This window comes from Salarias fasciatus, chromosome 7 (genome assembly GCF_902148845.1).
Source record: "Salarias fasciatus chromosome 7, fSalaFa1.1, whole genome shotgun sequence".
Classification (NCBI taxonomy): Eukaryota; Metazoa; Chordata; class Actinopteri; order Blenniiformes; family Blenniidae; genus Salarias; species Salarias fasciatus.
Genome location: NC_043751.1, coordinates 7,052,856 through 7,071,626, shown reverse-complemented (window position 1 = coordinate 7,071,626; position 18,771 = coordinate 7,052,856). Strand labels below are relative to the sequence as shown.

Below are 18,771 nucleotides of genomic sequence, written 5' to 3'. Positions count from 1 at the left end.
ATTTGCAGATGATGTGAATGTCTTTGTGCCTTAAGATTTTATTTTTCCAAATAACAGAGCACAAGTTATTTAAAAAAAAAAAAAAAAACTGCTATCGGTGCACCCCACAACATCCCCAACAATAAAAAATAATTGTCTTCATTCTTAAACTATGCTTGTTTCATCAAAATGAGGCCAGATTTTGTTCATTTCTTTCAAAAAGAACAATGAATAAATTACATGAACAACAAAAACAATGAAACTGTAAGGTGGAGGGAAAGACAGATGGGAAATGGGAGACTCAAAACTCAAATATCTCCTTTTATCTTCAGAAAATATGTCTTTAGCATGTGGAATTTTATAATTGACCAGGCCACAAAAGCAACACAGTGAGCAGACAAGCTAATAAAAATTAAAAAAAAATACAGCGTTTGGTTTTAGCCAAGGACCCTTTACAACAGACAAGAGAAATAAATAAAAAAAAAAAATTACAAATGAGAAGCAAAGAAACATAAAAGAGATGGCGGGTGTGGGAGAATGAAAACATGGAGGAACTAACGATGAGTTGCAACAGCTGCCTCGGGGAGAAAGACAGATTTTTGTAGTTTTTAAGCAAAGGTATAACATTTTGCAACCTGGCTGCTATAATATTTGTCAGAGAAAAAAACATCACTGAGGCCTGAGGGCACAAACGTGTTTGATTCCTCTCTCTTCAGCTATAAGAAACAGAAGTAACACGTGTTGCTATTGGACGCCTCTGGCTGATCACGAGTCTGGAAGTGTCTGAAAGGTCCCTCACAATGGAAGCCTGGCAGTTTGAGTGACAAGTTAGTTGAGTGAATGTTTGGTGGTTTGGGTGACTGATAACCCGATCGAGCAATTCTCTCAATCCGCAACCCAAACCTGCCCCGATGAGCCAGTTCGTACCTTCTCCTGGGCTCTGGCCAGCTGAGCCAGGCTGCCAGTCGCCTCCTCTCGGGCGGATTTTAGCTCCAGTCTCAGCTCCTGGTTTCGCCCCACCAGCTGCTGGACCAGGGACCTGAGGTGTGGCTCCGACTCAGACGCCTCACTTCCGCCGCTCACGTCCGTGATCTGCGGCGAGAGGCAAGACAGACGGCGTGACAGACACCCAACCACTGCCAGGCTGCGAAACGCAACGTTGGCCGCCTCAAGTTGGACTTAAAAGAAAATTGGATTTATCTTTTATACTTTTAATCCTCAGTCCAAGACTGCATTACTTCATACACTAATAAGTGTTTTTCTCTCAGCATGTGGCCGGCATCTGGAATGCTCCGCTACTCACTTATGGCCCGGACATGTCAGCTCCTGAGCCCCGCAGTGTGACCCCACAGCCAAAAGAACATAGTCTTCAGCTGTGTCTGCCCTCTCCATCATCTGTGTGGTATCACTTAAACAGTCTCCTTCCTCACAGTCTCTTTGTTTTGAGGTTGCTAAGGCAGTGACCATGTGATCTATCAACTGAGAAAATCCGGTAAGACAGCTGAAAGTCCATTGTTCTGAGCCTGTCCATAAAGACTTTGCTTGTTAAGGAACAAGATGTCGGGTCAGGGGAAGAGATGGAAGATGTGGGATTTCTTTTTCATGTGGATTTTATTTTACAGCCCATATATCCCCTGACAAAAGATCACAGAGGTCTCTCTCGAACGGATAATGCCTGAGTTATTTGAAGGACAGAGTTCAAAGTGATCACCCAGCTTCCAATGTTTTCAGATTTCACCTGATGGACTTTACTCAAGAGCTATGCCGATGAAAGTTTGCCTTTGCAAATATTGAATCAAATATTAAAAATTGCCTTCGTCTCATACATTTAACAAAATAAATAAACATCTTAGGCTACATGTGGACCGTTTCCTGAGCTACCCCTTTTCAGAAACTGTATAATATACTGCATACTGTATACTGTTGGACACAAAAAACAGCAATATATCATGTTACCAACAATTAGTAATAAAGATGTGAAAATATTGTAAGTGCAACCTCAAAACTGCTGTTTTGCCTCATTTGAACGTCCAATCTTTCTCAGCCAATAACCTGATTTGTTCATAATTTATACTCTCTCCAACAAACGAATGGGAGTGAGGAAACCGTGGATGTTTGTGCGGACGGGTCTTCCAAACACTAATGCTGCAGACTGCTAAACCCTCAAAGATTTCATCTGCTGCACACCGGCACGTGCAGCACGAAGTCTCATATACAGCAGCGTCAAATAAACGGCAAGATGAAATTTGCTAGCTATGAGAAATTGACATTAACATCAATACATTCATTTGACCACCGGGGGCGCACTTTAGTATGTATCGTTTGGTGAGTCAGTCCAGATGATCAGGATTACTATACAGACAGATGAATGTTATTTGTTGTTATGAAGGTTAGTCTGATCATATATGAACCAGCTTCTTATATTTCTGAGGTCCAGCTACATGTGGCAAAATGTTTCTGGCCTTTGAAAATGTAAATAGTGCATTAAAAATCCGCTGTGATCTGTAAGTTGTAAAGACGATGGTGAATTGATTGTTGAAATTGCAGTTGTTTTATTTAAAATTCAGGTTTTACATGTGATGCAAAAAGATTGCTCATTATATATGAACCTTTTTAAAGGTATATTAATACTTGGTGTGTTTTTCAGCTGAGCATTCGTTTAACAGGTGCTAACAGGAAGTTAGCGCAGCTCTTTTGAAGCCTGATATAATCTGTTACGTTGCTGTTTGAAGGACTGAATCAACAAATGAGACAGTCATAAAGATCTTAGTGAAACGGAAACCGATGCAAGACGAGGAAACGGCAGCTCAATTGATTTCCACACTTGTCATGGTTCCCAGTCGTGTAAACGTGTCCGAGATACGTACATGAGCCAGCCTTTCCTGAATTGACCCTGAGAGGGCGCCGTCGCTTAGGTTGGTGTCCTTGGAGACCCGCATTGCCTGGAGCACATCGTTGAGAGCAGCCTCCAGGTCGCTCTTCACGTTTGTGAGTTCCTCCACTGTGATTTGGCACAAAAGGAAAGACCAATCAAGGTAAGGCTGAGCAGCTCAGTAACAAAAATGATCTGATCTGCTGTTTTGATCTAGTTTGAAGCACTCCACAAAAAAAAAACGCTCAGTAATGTGAATGTACTTACATTTGGCATGAAACTGGGTTTTGTTGAGTTCCAGCTCTCTGGTCTTGTTCTTCAGTTCTTTTTCGAGGTATTCATTCTGTAAAGACACCTTTACGTCAATAAAACAAGAAAATCCAAAACAGAAATGTGTTATTCCCCTCAGTGCATAGTATCTAAAATGTTTTATAGTTCTCAGGGTTTTTTTCTTTTTATTCTGAGTTTACATTTACACAAAATATTAAAGACATACTGGAGGATCCTTAGAACCAATCAGAATTGTATGGTTCCAAATTGTAATTGGGCAGTCATAATGCCAATCAATGTGGGAACGCGTTTGCGTGACGACATATCATGTTGAGTCGCCGCCTCTGTGCGCTCTGGTTTCGAGCTGCGCATGCGCAGAGCCTTGTTTAGGAAGTGACATGCAGTGGGAGCGACAGCCTCATTCAGAAGAGGCTTGCTCCTCCCGCGATAAACCTCCGAAGATGGCTAGCCGCAAAAAGAGCACACCGTTTGAGATGGCAGAGGATAGAAGAAAGGCCATAGAAAAGAAGGCAGAACGCTTGTTTTACTGGGAGATTCCTTTACGAGATGGCGGACATTCAAAGCACAAAAGGGATTTAGGACTGATCACGATGTGGGGAAGTTTCTGCTGGACAGGTAACATGATTATTATCCCATTTAAATGTGTTTCTGTTCCATAAACATGTAAGACACTACTTTACGGATCGTATTCTTATGTATAGTTGGAAGAAGAGTCCGGCATGATTACAGATGTGTTTCGATCCTATGCGGAAAGACGATGCTCCAGCAGCGCAAAATGTAAACAAACTTACATGCGGCTGACGTGCGCGCTCCCACAGTCCTCATGCGGAGGGAGCCGCGCATGCGCAGTGCTCCAAAAATGGCAAATCGGCTGTGTTGTACGAAATAGGTGGAGAATCCTCGAATATGCCTTTAAGCTGAATTGAAAATAAACAACAAATTACAGCCATCTAGATGGTAGAGATGGCCGATCAAGCGACCAAAAGGTGCAAGTGAATTCAGGAATAACAGCTGATTATTCCGTCAATATTCAATAGTTGTTTTTTTCTCATGAAGTTGGAGCGTTTGCAAAAAGTTGCATCTTCATCATGTAAACAGAAACTCAAAACAAAATGAAAGGTTTTGCATTTTCACTTAAAAATGTATCCACGCTGCTGGGATCGTTCAGATCGTTTGACCTTGCGTCTCGTCTCTTCCTCCACGCCGGTGCTGCTCACTGGGTCGGGCCGGGAGTCCTCCTCCAGCTGCGTGCCTGATTGGCTCAGCCCTGCAGAACCAGCGGGATAAGAGCATGATGGTAGTTTCATGTTACTGAAAGACTCACTGGTGTCAGAATAAAGGAATCTCTGTGCAGCAGTTGATGCTTCCAGCTGGTGAAAGCCGTGTGTTATTGGTTCATCCCTGGTTTTAATGGTTAATCAGTGGTATGGATTTTAATGTCACCTCTTTCCTTCGCCATGCGTCTGATTTGCATCTTGAGCTCCAGCCTCTCTTCCTCCAACCGCTCAATCTGGGAAAGTAAATAAAAGAACTCCTGAGCTGAGAGCAGCAGTTAATGATCCAGCGTAGAGATGACCTCCTATACGCTCCTGCTTCACCTCTTTGGCGAGGACTCGGTTCTCCTCTTTAAACTGCCGCTGTTGGACGTTTTTGGCATGCCTGAATTCTGACAGCTCCACTTCCTGCTTTGGCTCCAGACCTGCGGGGCGAAAGCGTGAAATGAGGGAAAGTCAAATAAATGTGACTGTTCCAGACCAGTCAGCTGTGTCTAAATAGACAGGGCGGCGCAGATCGGGGGAGAAGGAGGGATTTTTTTTAATCTTCCCCACAAGAAAAGAAAAAGACTGACCCAGTTTTTCTCTGAAATACTCGTTTTCATCCAGCAGGTCATTGATTCTCATGGAGAGCTGGTTGATGTCTTTGGTCATGTCCGAGATTTCACAGTCTCTGAGCATGATTTGAGCTTTGCATTCTTTGATCTCGGCAATGGCGGCTTTCAGCCCGTACGTTCCCTGAAACACAGAAGGAGAGCTGAATGCCTCACTGTCCTCAGCTCCTTTCTTTACTTGGGATTGTTTCTGGGAAGACACCAGGATGCAATTATGGAGAGTGAGAAGAACAAATGGCATGCTAAAAAAAAAATTTAAAAAGAGGAACTGTCTATCAAAAGGGACAACAGACAAAAAAAAAGACAAAGTCTCGACTGTAGAAGATTGGTAATAAAATGGGAGCAGATTGATCGACTTACAGACTCGTACTGACTCAAGCGGTTATTGGCCTCGAACAGCGCCTTATCTTTCGCCTCGGCGTGAGCTTCTGCCTGTTTCGCTGCTCGCTCTGCTTCCGCCGCCGTTTTCTCTGCGGCTTCCAGCTTCGACTTCAGGTTCTCCACCTTCTTCTGCAGAGAGCTCGACGACAGGCCTTCGGTGAAGAGGAGAAACAGGTCTTCAACTCCCTTAAGGAGCAACAAAATCTAATACAACATGATCTCAAGAATCTCAGATTTCATGTTTTACTTGATCGTGGTTACTTCCTGTAGAAGTTTGGAAGAATTTTGTATAACGATGATATAATGAAATAATGTAAAGGTCCCATTGAAATCAGAATAATGATGTGTTGGTTTATAAAGTAGCTTCTAAACGTTGCTCCTCTTTTACATATTCCTGTTTATGATTACTGTGGCGGCACGGGGAACGTTCCCTTCGTGGAGAAACTAGCAGCAACTGAGCCACGTCGTCACAACAGCATCACAATAGATTAAAATAAATGAATAAAAAACAGTGAGCTGCTCCTAATTAAACAGCTGGTGAGTGTATTTGCATCCAATAACAGGAAGCCTGCAGATGCATGATGGTTGCTGTCGAGCAGGGGTGTCGCACACATTTCAGTTCAGGGACCACACACACCACAGTATCATCAAGTAAAAACCTTTAAATTTAAACTTTACTTTTTTGTTGGTTGTGCTGCAGAATATACGTGATGAAAATGGCTACATTTTCACAAAATGACTGTAATCTCAACATAAAGTCAATTTTAAAGAAATATTATTTAGAAAATCAATCATTATTTACAAATATTTATTTTTATATTTATATATTTAGAAATTTAAAAAAAAATCTCTATTGCAGCAAAAACAAACGTGAACAAGCATTGTTCCAGTAATTAAGAGGAATTAAAAAAAGTTTTCAGTCAGTGAATATAACAAGCTGTGACAATCGTAAAACCGATACTAACGGAATGGAGCAGGTTTTTGCTGGAATACACCAAGAATGACGACGATCTCTGGAATCAAAATCCATTAATCAACATGCACAATACAGACTTTTATCAATTATTATGCTTTTATTATTTAATTTATTTGTTTGGGATTATTTAGGGCAGAAAATTCTGCATTAGCTGCTCATCAGGTGGATTTTTTTCACGGTGTGAAGACCTTGAGTCCGGCGCCACGCACCTCTGTCCTTCCTGGTGGAAGTCTTGAGCTCCTCCATGAACACGGCGCTCTGCTCCATCTCCTTCGTGTACTGCTCCAGCTGCTCGCACAGCATCTTGATCTGCTCGTCTCTGTCCTGGACGGCCTTGAGACGGCACAACCACACATTTCCAGAAGGTCAGATTTCAGGTGGACGAGCCGCAGCATCACTCAACGCTCACCGCTTGCATCAAGGTGGAGATTTACCAACAGAAAATGAGGGAGAAGAGAATGAGAGGCGCGTGGCACTTACACCGCAGAGCTCGTATACGGCCTGGCATCGGGACAGCGAGAAGAGATGGAAGGTTGAAATAAATAATAATAATAATAAGACAAGGATGGAAAAGTGGGAAATTAAGCGAAACGGTTGGTGGAAAAACAGAGATGGCAATCAAACAAAAGCTAAGGCCGAATAAAGTCATCGTTCTGTTTGCTGCAGGATCTCTGACGGCAGAAGTGGAAACTCGCGGTCTGAGGCTCCATCTGTCCGTGACGAGAGGATTTATGTCTGTTTGCTTGCTGTCTGTGTCTGTCCGGTCCCTTTTCTCTCCTTCTATCTCCTCACACCAACTCATGTGGAACCGTTGTGTTTTCCTCTGTATTGGGATGACTGTGTCATATTTGGTGCTATAGAAATAAAACTGGATTTAATTTGTGTATGGTCACGGATATTTCTGAGCCAGCAGGGAGATTTATCTCTGTGTACCGAGATTAGCGTGTGCTGAACAGAATCAGTGCTTGTGTGATATGTTTTTTGCTTTCCTACATGTCTGTCATCACCTTTAGGAGAGAAGCTCTTCTTTGTATGTGAGCAGGGTGCTTGTTTTTCCTTAGTCACAGGTTTTCAGTCTTTTGAAGGCTGCATGAAAAAGCGCTCAAAGAACAGGCCAAGAGGCACGCGAGCCAGACAATACTGAGCCTGCGCGTCCTGATCGCCGGCGAAGGAAACCAGACGAATGAGTCTCACGGAAGGAGAGCAAAATCAACTTCTCCCACAAGGAAAGAGTGGAACGCCTGAGGTGGAGATGAAGAGGGACACCTACAAGCGCACGCAAATCTCAGCACGAACACATAAAATATATTAGACACATACAAATATCTGTAAGTCTCAACAAACAAAGAAATCTGATTACAAACGTACACATATCAATAGAACTGAGGTACACACAAACCACTCTGCACAAGTCACTATCTTACTATCAAGGCCACTTTTAAAGAAGAGACTCACCAAATTAAAAAAAGTAACAATTCAAGGCTATTTTTTTCTTAAAATGACATTGAGAACTCCACTTGATCTGGTAAATTATCAATTCTTTGATGTGAAATAAGTTGCTTTAAAATCGACACTGGCTGTGAACTCAGTGCTGCACTGAAAAAAGATTTAACCAGGTTGAGGAAGGCGGGGCATGGTCTCAGGAACACTTCAAAAAAAACATCATCTGTGAGAATAATTCTTTATTTCTTCCACAAATTTAGGCAAAACTGCTTTGTCTACCAAAAATATCTATTTCTAAAGGAGATAAGCTCTGGTCCCAGGTTCTGTCGAGATTCAGTAAACTTTGTGATAAAAATCTCACGTGGTCCACTGAAACATCTGGCTTTTATTTCAGATATGGTTTTTATTGTCATAGCGCGACATTGTTAAACAACAATATTTTGCATGATTCCAACCAGAAGGCACTACAGCAGGGGCGTCAAACTCATTTTAGTTGACAATAAACTTCAAATTTGGACTGTAAAGTTTTCCTTTGTTGTGGCACAGACCGCACGTTTTGAAAAACTATTTTTTCCAAAATGGAACAATTAAAACCAAAGATTACTGTGATCTCTGAGACATAAAGTCAGTTTAAATGGTTCAAGATACGGCATACTGTCCAAAAACTCCCTCTGACAGTATGGTGTTGAGGCCTGTGCTGGTTTTAATACCAGCATCATACACATCTTAGCTCAGGTCTCAGAGTTGTGTTGATTTTGCTACTCTTGAGAAATTTGTTGAAAATGCAGCGCTTTTTCTGCAGTTTCTACACTTTTCTTAGTAGTTCAGCAACATAGGACATGTCGCTGCCTTCTGTTTCTCTGTAACAGTGTTTCCTCCTTTTCTAGCTTCGATTCAAATAAGACTTGGTTATAAATAAATCACGCTTTGTGGGAAAATCTAACATGACACGGGGAGTTTTCTACATTCACCGCTTTGATAATTCCCCATTCACTGTAATCTTGTAACAGATTAAGCCAAACAATGTTTTCCTCAAAGAAACTTCTGTATCAGGACAAACTTCTATTTTTTTTTTGCCAATGTGACCAAAACTGGCCTGCACTGTTTCCCATATAAGGCTGGAAGAATTTCTTAGGGCTGTCACAAACTTAATCACCATTGTGACAACACAATAACACACCACAATAGCAGGAGATGAGAAGCTGGAGATATGTATACGTATAAATATAGACAAAGAGGCATACTTCCTTTCCTATTTGTGGACTGACCTGCTGCAGAGCAACAACGTTGCTGGCGTCCAAGTCCAGCTGGGCCGTGCGCAGCTTTTCTCTGAGGTCGCGGATCATCTGCTGGTACACCAGTATCTCATCGTCCTTGCCGGACAGCACTCTCTGTGTGCGAGAGGAAGAGAGACAAAACGTTGCATCGCCACACGAGGGTGGAACGTGATTAGAACTCGCAGGAACGCCAGTTCCAAACCTCTCCTGAATTTAGTGAAAATCGTTCTGGCTGTATGTATTGCTCTGCGTTATGTCCAATAACTTGCAGGTGATTGATTTTTTTTTTTTGACTTCCTCTCAATACCAGAAAGAGTAAATAATAATATCAGTGTGTGTTGCGAAAGAGTGAAACCCAAAAAAGGAGTCGTCCTGAGAGCCTGAGCGGTTTGATGAACGCCCACCTTCCACTCCTCCACCTTGGCGCTGACCGCCGCCATGATTGGGTCATCGTCGGCGGTCATGCGATGAATCTTATCCGTCAACTCTCTGACCTGCGCGCGCACACACACACACACACACACACACACACACACACACACACACACACACAAAAGAAAAACAACATCACATTATCTCTCTATTCTGGCCTTTTTTGATAACATCCCACTTCTCGGATGTGATAAAGACACAGGAGGATTATAAATGGGAGTCAAATGGGAGTCAGGTAACAAACCACCCACAGATTTTAGAAAAAAAAAACAAAAAAAAAACAGGACTCAGGCAGGACTGACCTGCAGCTTGGCGTCATCCCGCTCCTTCCGGAGCTGATCTACCACGGAGTCGGTCTGATGGACGACCATCTTCATGTTGTTGTACTCGTCTGTCATCTTCTCCATCTCCTTCACCGCCTCCTCCAGGCTGGCCTGCATCTGCTCGTTCTGCCTCTTCAGATGGCTGTTTTCGTCCTCGGCCCGCTGCATAGCAGAGGAAGACGCGCGCAATAAAACCTGATTTGTGGACCCGTGTACTTTCAAAAGCCACAAATCAGCACTACAAAGGAAAAGGTAACACGACAAGACACATAAAAGCTCTGCAAACATGCAGGAGAACGTTCAGTTATTCACAGGAGACAATATTGTTCTTTCGTTTTTTTGTGACTTTCCAGATTTAGGATTTCCCCTGATCAAAGATGAAGCCATGCTGCCTTATTTAGATGTACTTCTCCGCACCTGAAGGTCCTCCAGACACTGGTAGAGCTGGCGGTTTGCCGTGCTGAGCTTCCTCTGCATCTCGGCGCTCTCGTCTCTGGACGGCATCTGCTCCTTCTCGTCCAGCTCTCTGCGGTAGAAGTCCACGTCCTGCATGAGCTGCTCATTCTGAGGCAGCCGAACAAACAGCACAGGATTCATCAGACGTCAAAGCAAAATGGCTTCAGAGACTCTGGCTTGTGCAGGAGATGTTACACCCCCCTACATACATACTGTCCTTATCAACATGGCGAAGCGGGCTTAACACTCACTAAATATCACGGTGCGTGAAAGTGGAAAGCTAAAGGAGATATTATGAAAAACTGCTCTTCCTTGAAGCAAGAGGTGTTAACTAGTACATGTTTAATTACCAGGGAGTCGCTACTTTTCCGAGGTCCTGCTCTTAACATGTTCGATAAATATACAATAACACTGGAACCTCTACAGCAGGAACACAAATACAGAAGGGATTTTGCACATTTTTTTCAGCTATGGGAAACCTAAAGTGACTCAACCGCACTGTCTGACATGTCTTACCTTCTTAAGTTTTCTTAACTACACAAAAGAGATGAAAAGAGATGATGAGAAAACAAGGAAACAGCAGCCAGTTTGAATTAAAGACCCGTTTACGCAACATCGATATCAAGAGAAAATGCTTTTGTTGTGTTCTTAGTGTCTGTTTACCCGACCGTTGTGGTCAGAGTCACTGAAAACACCCTTTTTTGGGGCTCCATCTATTTTCAGATGGCAGACTGCTACTGCACAGTCTTGTGCAAGATCCGAAGTAAAATACAAAAGCTATGTGATTTCACTTGAAACTAGGGCTGCACGATATTGGAAAAAACTGACATTGCGATTTTTTGGGGGCTTGCGATATATTGCGATATATATTGCGATATTAAAATAGAAGAATTTTCACCAGATGACCTGAATAGCTGTATTTGGGGAGATGGCCACTTGAGAGAAATACGTGGTGTTTCATACCGCTTGTCAAGCGTTCGGATCATTTTTTTAAATCCCTCTTTAACGATCCACGGTGTTCAATGGCACCATGTCTTTCGCTAGGTAAAAAGTTATTGCATCCATGATTTGGAGTTCCTATCATACGGTGTTATGCCGGCGAAAGCTTCTGTAATTGTTTTTTGAGAAGATGAAGTTTCACCTGGGGTCTTGTGATGGCGTTTCAAATGGTCCAACAGGTTTGACGTATTACCTCGTGTTGAGGCAATCACGACGAGGCACTGTCGGCTGAGGACGTTTTTTTGTTCCGTATCGTCTTTTTTTATAGCCGAAATACATCCAAATTTCACATGTTGACCTTCTTTTGGGGACTAAATCCTTCTTTGTTTCCTCCTGCATGTCGCCTGTGTTCAGAGTGTAGTCCCCCCCCACCCCCCCCCCCCCCCCCCACCCCCACCCCCACCCCCCGCTGTGAGTGCCGAGCAGGAGGGAGGAAGAGAGTGCAGCTATGCGGAGTATGGAGCAGCTTGCTGCTTTTACAAAGCAAAACAAAAGTTAAAAATAATAATAATAATAATAAAAATAATATTGCACCTCCTGCGATGTGACTATTGCACATGCACACATTGCGATGGCGATGTTCAAACGATATATTGTGCAGGCCTACTTGAAACGCTGTCATGTAAACCGAGCTTCAGTGTTGAAATGAGGGACAATAAAGACACAGGAGGAAGATGAAGGGTTCACACTGTCTGTCTGTTCTGGTCCGTGCATACCTTCTTTTTCAGTTTCTTGACTTCGTCCTCAGCCTCCTCTAAACGCGCCGCCAACTAGGAGGGAAAAACAAAAAAACAAAATGCAGAAACAGCGACAATTAAAGCTCCCCTGATTATCAGCCTGGTGTTCTCGAATCATTGAGAATCAAGTGTTTTAGACACTTCAAAGCCTCAACACAGTGGATTCAAACGAAGAGGTGAAACTCTGGGTGGAGGAAGGAGGAAGGAGGAAGGAGAAGAGGCCTTTCTTGGACAGGGACAAAATCAGAAAACCATTTATTTCCCTTGTTTTTCGTCTTTCGGCTTCTCCCAAAGTGGATAATCTGCCCATCCCCTGCCTCCCGGTCTGTTACAACAACCATCCTCCTTCACTTCATCCATAAATCTTCTCTTCTCTATTTTCCTAAAGCGCCTTGTTGGTGTCGAGGCCAAATAAAGCAAACCTTCTCAGTTTCAGCATCCGATCTGTTTCCAAGCTCATACAGGGTTTGAGTTATTGCATTCTTCAGGCTTTTTTTTTTTTCTTTAAGTGGTGTCTTGAGGGACTACTCCCTGGTCAGTAATAGAGTTAAAAATGATACGTTCACATTCTAGCTTCAGTCACGCTGTGCAAATACTTGATGTTTTTATAAACCATCCTAAGCATCCCACTGGAAATGCGAGAAACTCTGGAGATCTAATGTCACATCTGTGCATTTATGAGAGGAATTCTCTTCATGAAACTCTATGTAATAAATCAGCATTAGTAGATTACATTAGTTGAAGTTTAAAATGATCAAAAGCAGGGGCGTCAAACTCATTTTACTTGAGGGGCTACTTACTTCCAGCCTAATTTCTGTTTTTTCAGTTATTTTTGATTAGAATTGTTTTTATGAACAGAAGTTTACATAAGTTCACCTGTGTGTGATAGATAGATAGATAGATAGATAGATAGATAGATAGATAGATAGATAGATAGATAGACAGGTACTAATGTTCTATAAAATCACACCTAAATGCTCAACAGTTCAATTCCATCTTCAGTGAATAAAACAATGACATAACAAGCTTTAAATTTAAACTTGAAATGTTTTCTTTGTTGTGGTACAGTATGTGATGAAAATGTCTATATATCACAGAAACAAACAATTACCATGGAAAATGACTCCAATATCAAAATAAAGTCAATCTCAATTATATCTTTTGTTGCAAAATATAGTGACATGGACCAAACGTACATCTGTTATAGCTGTTGAATTGTGTATGTTTTTGCAAATTGACAGCATGGCTTTGAGGCTAATGCTAGTTAGCTTAGCTTTCATGGCAGCATCACTGATGTCTGTGTTGTGTTGTGTTGTGTTGTGTTGTGTTGTGTTGTGTTGTGTTGTGTTGTGTTGTGTTGATTTGTGTTGTGTTGTGTTGTGTTGTGTTTGCTACTCTTAACAATTTGTGGGGGAAAAAAATAAGATTGATAATTTGCTTTGTGGTTTGACAGGCCAGACTGGAGCTACTTTTGGCCCATGGGCCTCCTATTTGACACCCCTGATCTTTTGGTATTTTATCTTTTTCGATGGAATCTAAATTCTCCAGTGAACCATGGCAGTGTATGAAACATGAGTCAGTCAGGACCGTGGTCTGCGTGCCCGTACCTCCTTATTGCTCTCCTTTTCGTTGCCCATGTCTTTCTTTAACTGGCTCAGTTCATTCTCCTTCTGCTCCAGCTGGGTCTTCATCTGTTGGATGTCATCTCTCAGAAAACGGGATTCTGGGACTTGGCTGTGATCCTGATGATCCGTAAATACAGGAAGCAACACACGAAAAACACCAACAAAGAGAGGAGCTTTAGTCTCACATCATTTCCACTTCCTGTTTACACAAAGAACATACAAACCTCTGAAAGAAAGAGAAAAACAGATAAAAATCAGAATGAAGCAGAAGCTGAAGAAAGCGCAGTGAGCATGCAGGGAATTAACTCTAATCTTCTTAGGTGCTCAATACAACCAATCCCTTTGTAGCAGAGTTGTAGCTCAGTGATTGGCTGAAAGCTCTTAGCAGTGTTGCAGGAGAAAAAGATGCAAACATGTGTTTTTTTTCATGCATCAAATGGTAATTTAGCTGTTTTTAGTCAGTAGATTAGACTGTATGAAGCTGTACAGACTGTGTGAGGCTTTACCTTCAGCTCTTTCTCCAGACGCGAGATCTTAGCGAGGAGGTTCTTCTCTACAGTACAGGAGGAAAAACAGAAGCTGTCAACAACGCTGGACCCATGGATCATTTCAGACTTCGTCTGCTGACTCACCTTTGGCCACGTGCTCTGTACCCATTTTTTCAAGGAACTGGACGGCGACAGAAATTTGGCGAGCTTGACACTAAGTTCAGGAGGAGGAAACACACAGAAGTTTACAAAACTACATAGTATTCATATTTAAGGAGCCCACATCTAATGAAAGCATCACAGTAAAGAGTGTGGATGAGGTATGAAGCTCCTTTCCTCAGTAAAACAACCCAAACTCTATAATAGCAGGGATGTAGTGTAAAATGCACATTAAAAAAATCTTCAATTCTTCTATTTTCTGTTCTGCTTCAACTAGTTCAGGGTGTTTGAACACTCTAGCCAAATCCAGCAGGAAACACCAGGGACAGATCACCAGCCCAGCTCAGAAAGAGGAAATCATTGTGGCGAACACCTTCATCAGGGCCTGGGACAGGTGGAGGACTTTTCCGATGCTCTCTGGATCTTTATCTTTCACCTGCCAGTCTTCCATCTGTGTGGGAAATAAAATTAAAGCAGAGGGAAAAAAAATAAGAAACATAAAGAGAGTATGAAGCAAAGCAAATACAAAACCCAAAACCAGTGAAGTTGGCACGTTGTGTAAATCGTGAATAAAAACAGAGTACAATTATTTGCAAATCACTTTTAACCTATATTCAATTGAATACACAACAAAGATAAGATACTTAAAGTTCGAACTGGTAAACTGTAGACTATTATTTTTGCAAATATTACCTCATTTTTAATTTGATGCCTGCGACATGTTTCAAAAAAGGTGGCACAAGAGGTAAAAAAAGACTGAGAAAATTGAGGAATGCTCATCAAACACTTATTTGGAACATCCCACAGGTGAACAGGCTAATTGAGAACAAGTGGAGCCATGATTGGGAATAAAAGCAGCTTCCCTGAAATGGTCAGTCATTCACAAACAAGGATTGGGTGGGGGTCACCACTTTGTGAACAAATGCGTGAGCAAATTGTCAAACAGTTTAAGAACAACATTTCTCTATTAGCTATTGCAAGGAATTTAAGGATTTCATCATCTGCAGTCTTTAATGTCGTCAATAGTTTCAGAGAATCTGGAGAAATTACTGCCCGTGAGCGACAAGGCCGAAAACCAATACTGAATGCCCAAGACCTTCCATCCCTCAGGCGGTACTGCATCAAAAACCGGCATCACTGTGTGAAAGATATCACCACATGGGCTCAGGAAACTTCAGAAAACCACTGTCAGTAACTGCAGTTCGTCGCTACTTCTCTAAGTGCAAGTTAAAACTCTACTATGCAAAGCGAAAGCCATTTATCAACAACACCCAGAAATGCCGCCGGCTCCGCTGGGCCCGAGCTCATCCAAGATGGACTGATGAAAAGTGGCAAAGTGTTCTGTGGTCTGACGAGTCCACATTTCAAATTGTTTTTGGGAAGTGTGGTTGTTGTGTCCTCTGGACCAAAGAGGAAAAGAACCAGCTGGACTGTTACAGCCGCAAAGTTCAAAAGCCAGCATCTGTGGTGGTACGGGTAACTTACACATCTGTGAAGGCACCATTAATGCTGAAAGGTACATAAAGGTTTTGGAGAAAGATATGTTGCCATCCAAGCGACGTCTTTTTCATTGATGTCCCTGCTTATTTCAGCAAGACAATGCCAAGCCACATTCTACACGTGTTACAACAGCGTGGCTTTGTGGTAAAAGAGTACAGGTACTAGACTGGCCTGCCTGTAGTCCAGACCTGTAGACCTGTCCCCCATTGAAAATGTGTTGTGCATTATGAAGTGTATAAAACAACAATGGAGACACCGGACTGTTGAATAAGCTGTAAGCTGTACATCAAGGAAGAATGGGAAAGAATTCCACCCAAAAAGCTTCAAAAGTTGGTCTCCTCAGTTCCCAAATGTTTTTTGAGTGTTGTTTAAAGGAAAGGCGATGGAACACAGTGGTAAAAATGCTCCTGTGCCAACTGTTTTGGAATGTGTTGCTGCCATTAAATTCTAAGTTGATGATTATTTGCAACAGAAAATAAAGTTTCTCAGTTCAATCATTAAATATCTTGTCTTTGCAGTGTATTCAGTTGAATATAAGATGAAAAGAATTTGCAAATCATTGTATTCTGTTTCTATTTACGATTTACACAACGTGACAGCTTCACTGGTTTTGGGTTTTGTATGAAAACATGTCTTTCAATAGCATTATGCAAATGTATTAGTTTATCACACGTTAATGGAGTTCAGGAGGAATCAGATGGAGACGTCCAGAATCTGTGGAAATGTCACCAGTGAATAGCAGACTGACAACATTTTAATTATGCTATTTTAGTGAGTCAACAGTGCTGCTTAAACAAGCTCTATTAAGAATGAAGGTTGCAGGTTCCATTCCCCATCTACAAGTTGAATTGTCCTTGAGCAAGACAAGGAAACTCACACTGATCTCCACTATTGTGTGAACGCATGTGTGAATGTGTGTGTGCACTGTGCAAATGGGTGAATGTGAGAAAGAGTGTAAAGTGCACTGGAGAATGCTTCAGTGGTGAAAAATACACTTACACTTAAAAGAGTTAATGGATGGCAAAATAAGTGAACAGGTGAGGCATTTTGGTGTAAAATTAAGTCACTTACCAAAAGAAACATGTCTAACACCTTGTCCACGTCTTCCTTCTCCAGGTTGACCAGGGACTCAGGGTCTATTCTTAAGAGTTTATCCAGGTCAGGCATCTTGACTAGTTCAGTAAGCAGTGGGTAAAAACCTCAGATATAACAGTACAAATGTTTGTTTGTTTGTTTTTTATTTGTTATGAGACTACTGAAGATAAACATGACTTGTTTGGCACTGTTAGAAACCGCATTTAACGTCAAAAAAGGAGTTGACATTGGAATCAAAAGTCTCACATGATCCAAGCTCGACCCGGAAGGCTAGATCGGCTCAATTTAAAGCACATGTAGTTAGAATAAGTATTAAAAAAGAAACAGTTGTCCACGGCTTTCCACTGACGCTTTGGCTGCTAGGTTACGGCTAACAACAACAGTTAGCTAAGTGGGCTAATCAACGATTGGAAAAAAATGAGTGAACCATGGTGTGGTCCTGAAATACAAGCGTCGGCTATGTGATAGCATCGAGCACATAGTACTGTTATCAGTGATGGTTCGCCGTGTGTCTATGCTTTGGAGTGTGTGGAGAAATACCGGGTAAAGTTTAGCGACGCGCGGATCGACGCCTGTGTTTTTTGGACGGAGTGACGTCGCCGATGACGCAGCGGGGTCGGCTGGTTGGTTAACCCTGTCAATGCCAGGCGTGAGCGGGACCGCTGACAGTGGCGATTCTACAGTGTCCTGGGGCCCCAGGTACAAATTCACAAGGGGCCCCTCTGACAATATTTATGAATAATTTGAAACCAACAAAAAATGGTCAGAAAGTGTCTTTTTTTAAAACTGTCAAGACAAAATAACTTTGAAATTGTGCTCTTATGACAAGCAGTGTTTAAATGTAGTAGAATATAAATATGCCAAACAATAAAATGCAATGAATATCTTCAAATAAAAAAACATTCACTTTACATTTAATACATATATACAAATAGCAAGTGTATCAAAGTGCAACTGCGAAAATTTCCTCACATTAAGAGACAAAACTGAAAGTTGAAATACATAAAATGAAAATTAAATAAATTAAATTAATAAAATATAATAAATTTAAAAAATATGCAAAAATAAAAACACAACTTTTTAACTGCAGATCTACAGGCCTTCACAAATTGCCCCTGATTGAAATCAGAGTCAGTCCTGAAAGTCTCTCCAGACATTATTGACCTGAAATAGGTTTTGATAAGTATTAAAGCAAAAAGCTTCTCTCTCCTGAGGCAGTCACTGCTGAAAGAGTTAATTTATAGCAGACAACAGGCAATGCTACATTCTGAGACATTACTGCAGAGGAAAACTCATTATCCCTTGTGGGACGACCCCTGATGGTCTGGGCCCTCAGGCAGCTGCCTGCCTTGCTTGTTGGAAAGCTCCACCTATCCTATCACCTATCATCCACCTACCATCTCTACCTACAGCATCAACATTAACACAGGATGTTACTGTTGAAGCACCTGGTAGTTAGTTTTTCTGTTTTTAGGAAAATCTGGATTAATTATGACTCTCACCTACACAATCTGTTTTAAACTTTGGGTGTTGGATGGCACAGCGATGGAGACACAGAGAAACCAGAATGTGACTGCTAATGCCACCAATGAAGTTTAGAGGTATTCGGCAGAACGAAACATCCCCAGGATGGAGGGCCGCCTTCAGTACAGGGAGAAGCATCAAAGCAGTTTTCAGAACTTGTACAAGCTTGCTTGGAGCTCTTATGCACACCTTCCTCATTTGTACTCTGCAAACCAGTTTTCTCCAAAGCAGGCGAAGTTGTGTATAAAAGGATTGTTGTCTAAAAATTGCTGGTAAATCTTTGACAGGTAAGATTATGTTCAATCGTATTGTCATGTTTCATATCC

At 41.9% G+C, this 18,771-nt stretch overlaps 1 protein-coding gene across 3 annotated transcripts in view; it reads right to left on the bottom strand.

Annotated features, from left to right (window-relative positions):
* Positions 1-18,771, bottom strand: part of cep290 (centrosomal protein 290) — a 49,303-nt gene that overhangs the window by 21,978 nt on the left and 8,554 nt on the right. For 2 of the 3 annotated variants that reach the window (XM_030096569.1, XM_030096571.1), the window contains exons 1-19: positions 16,898-17,486; positions 14,700-14,777; positions 14,312-14,381; positions 14,186-14,232; positions 13,662-13,796; positions 12,034-12,087; positions 10,280-10,426; positions 9,842-10,024; positions 9,512-9,601; positions 9,099-9,221; positions 6,597-6,720; positions 5,391-5,563; positions 4,992-5,154; positions 4,741-4,841; positions 4,586-4,652; positions 4,321-4,409; positions 3,119-3,194; positions 2,847-2,980; positions 907-1,071 (exon numbers count right to left, since the gene is read on the bottom strand). In XM_030096569.1, the coding sequence (XP_029952429.1) occupies positions 907-1,071; positions 2,847-2,980; positions 3,119-3,194; positions 4,321-4,409; positions 4,586-4,652; positions 4,741-4,841; positions 4,992-5,154; positions 5,391-5,563; positions 6,597-6,720; positions 9,099-9,221; positions 9,512-9,601; positions 9,842-10,024; positions 10,280-10,426; positions 12,034-12,087; positions 13,662-13,796; positions 14,186-14,232; positions 14,312-14,381; positions 14,700-14,777; positions 16,898-16,993 (2,115 nt within the window). In that variant the 5' untranslated portion in view covers positions 16,994-17,486. Of the gene's footprint in view, positions 1-906; positions 1,072-2,846; positions 2,981-3,118; positions 3,195-4,320; positions 4,410-4,585; positions 4,653-4,740; positions 4,842-4,991; positions 5,155-5,390; positions 5,564-6,596; positions 6,721-9,098; positions 9,222-9,511; positions 9,602-9,841; positions 10,025-10,279; positions 10,427-12,033; positions 12,088-13,661; positions 13,797-14,185; positions 14,233-14,311; positions 14,382-14,699; positions 14,778-16,897; positions 17,487-18,607; positions 18,611-18,771 lie in introns of those variants that run through there. The other variant, XM_030096570.1, reaches the window with a different exon arrangement.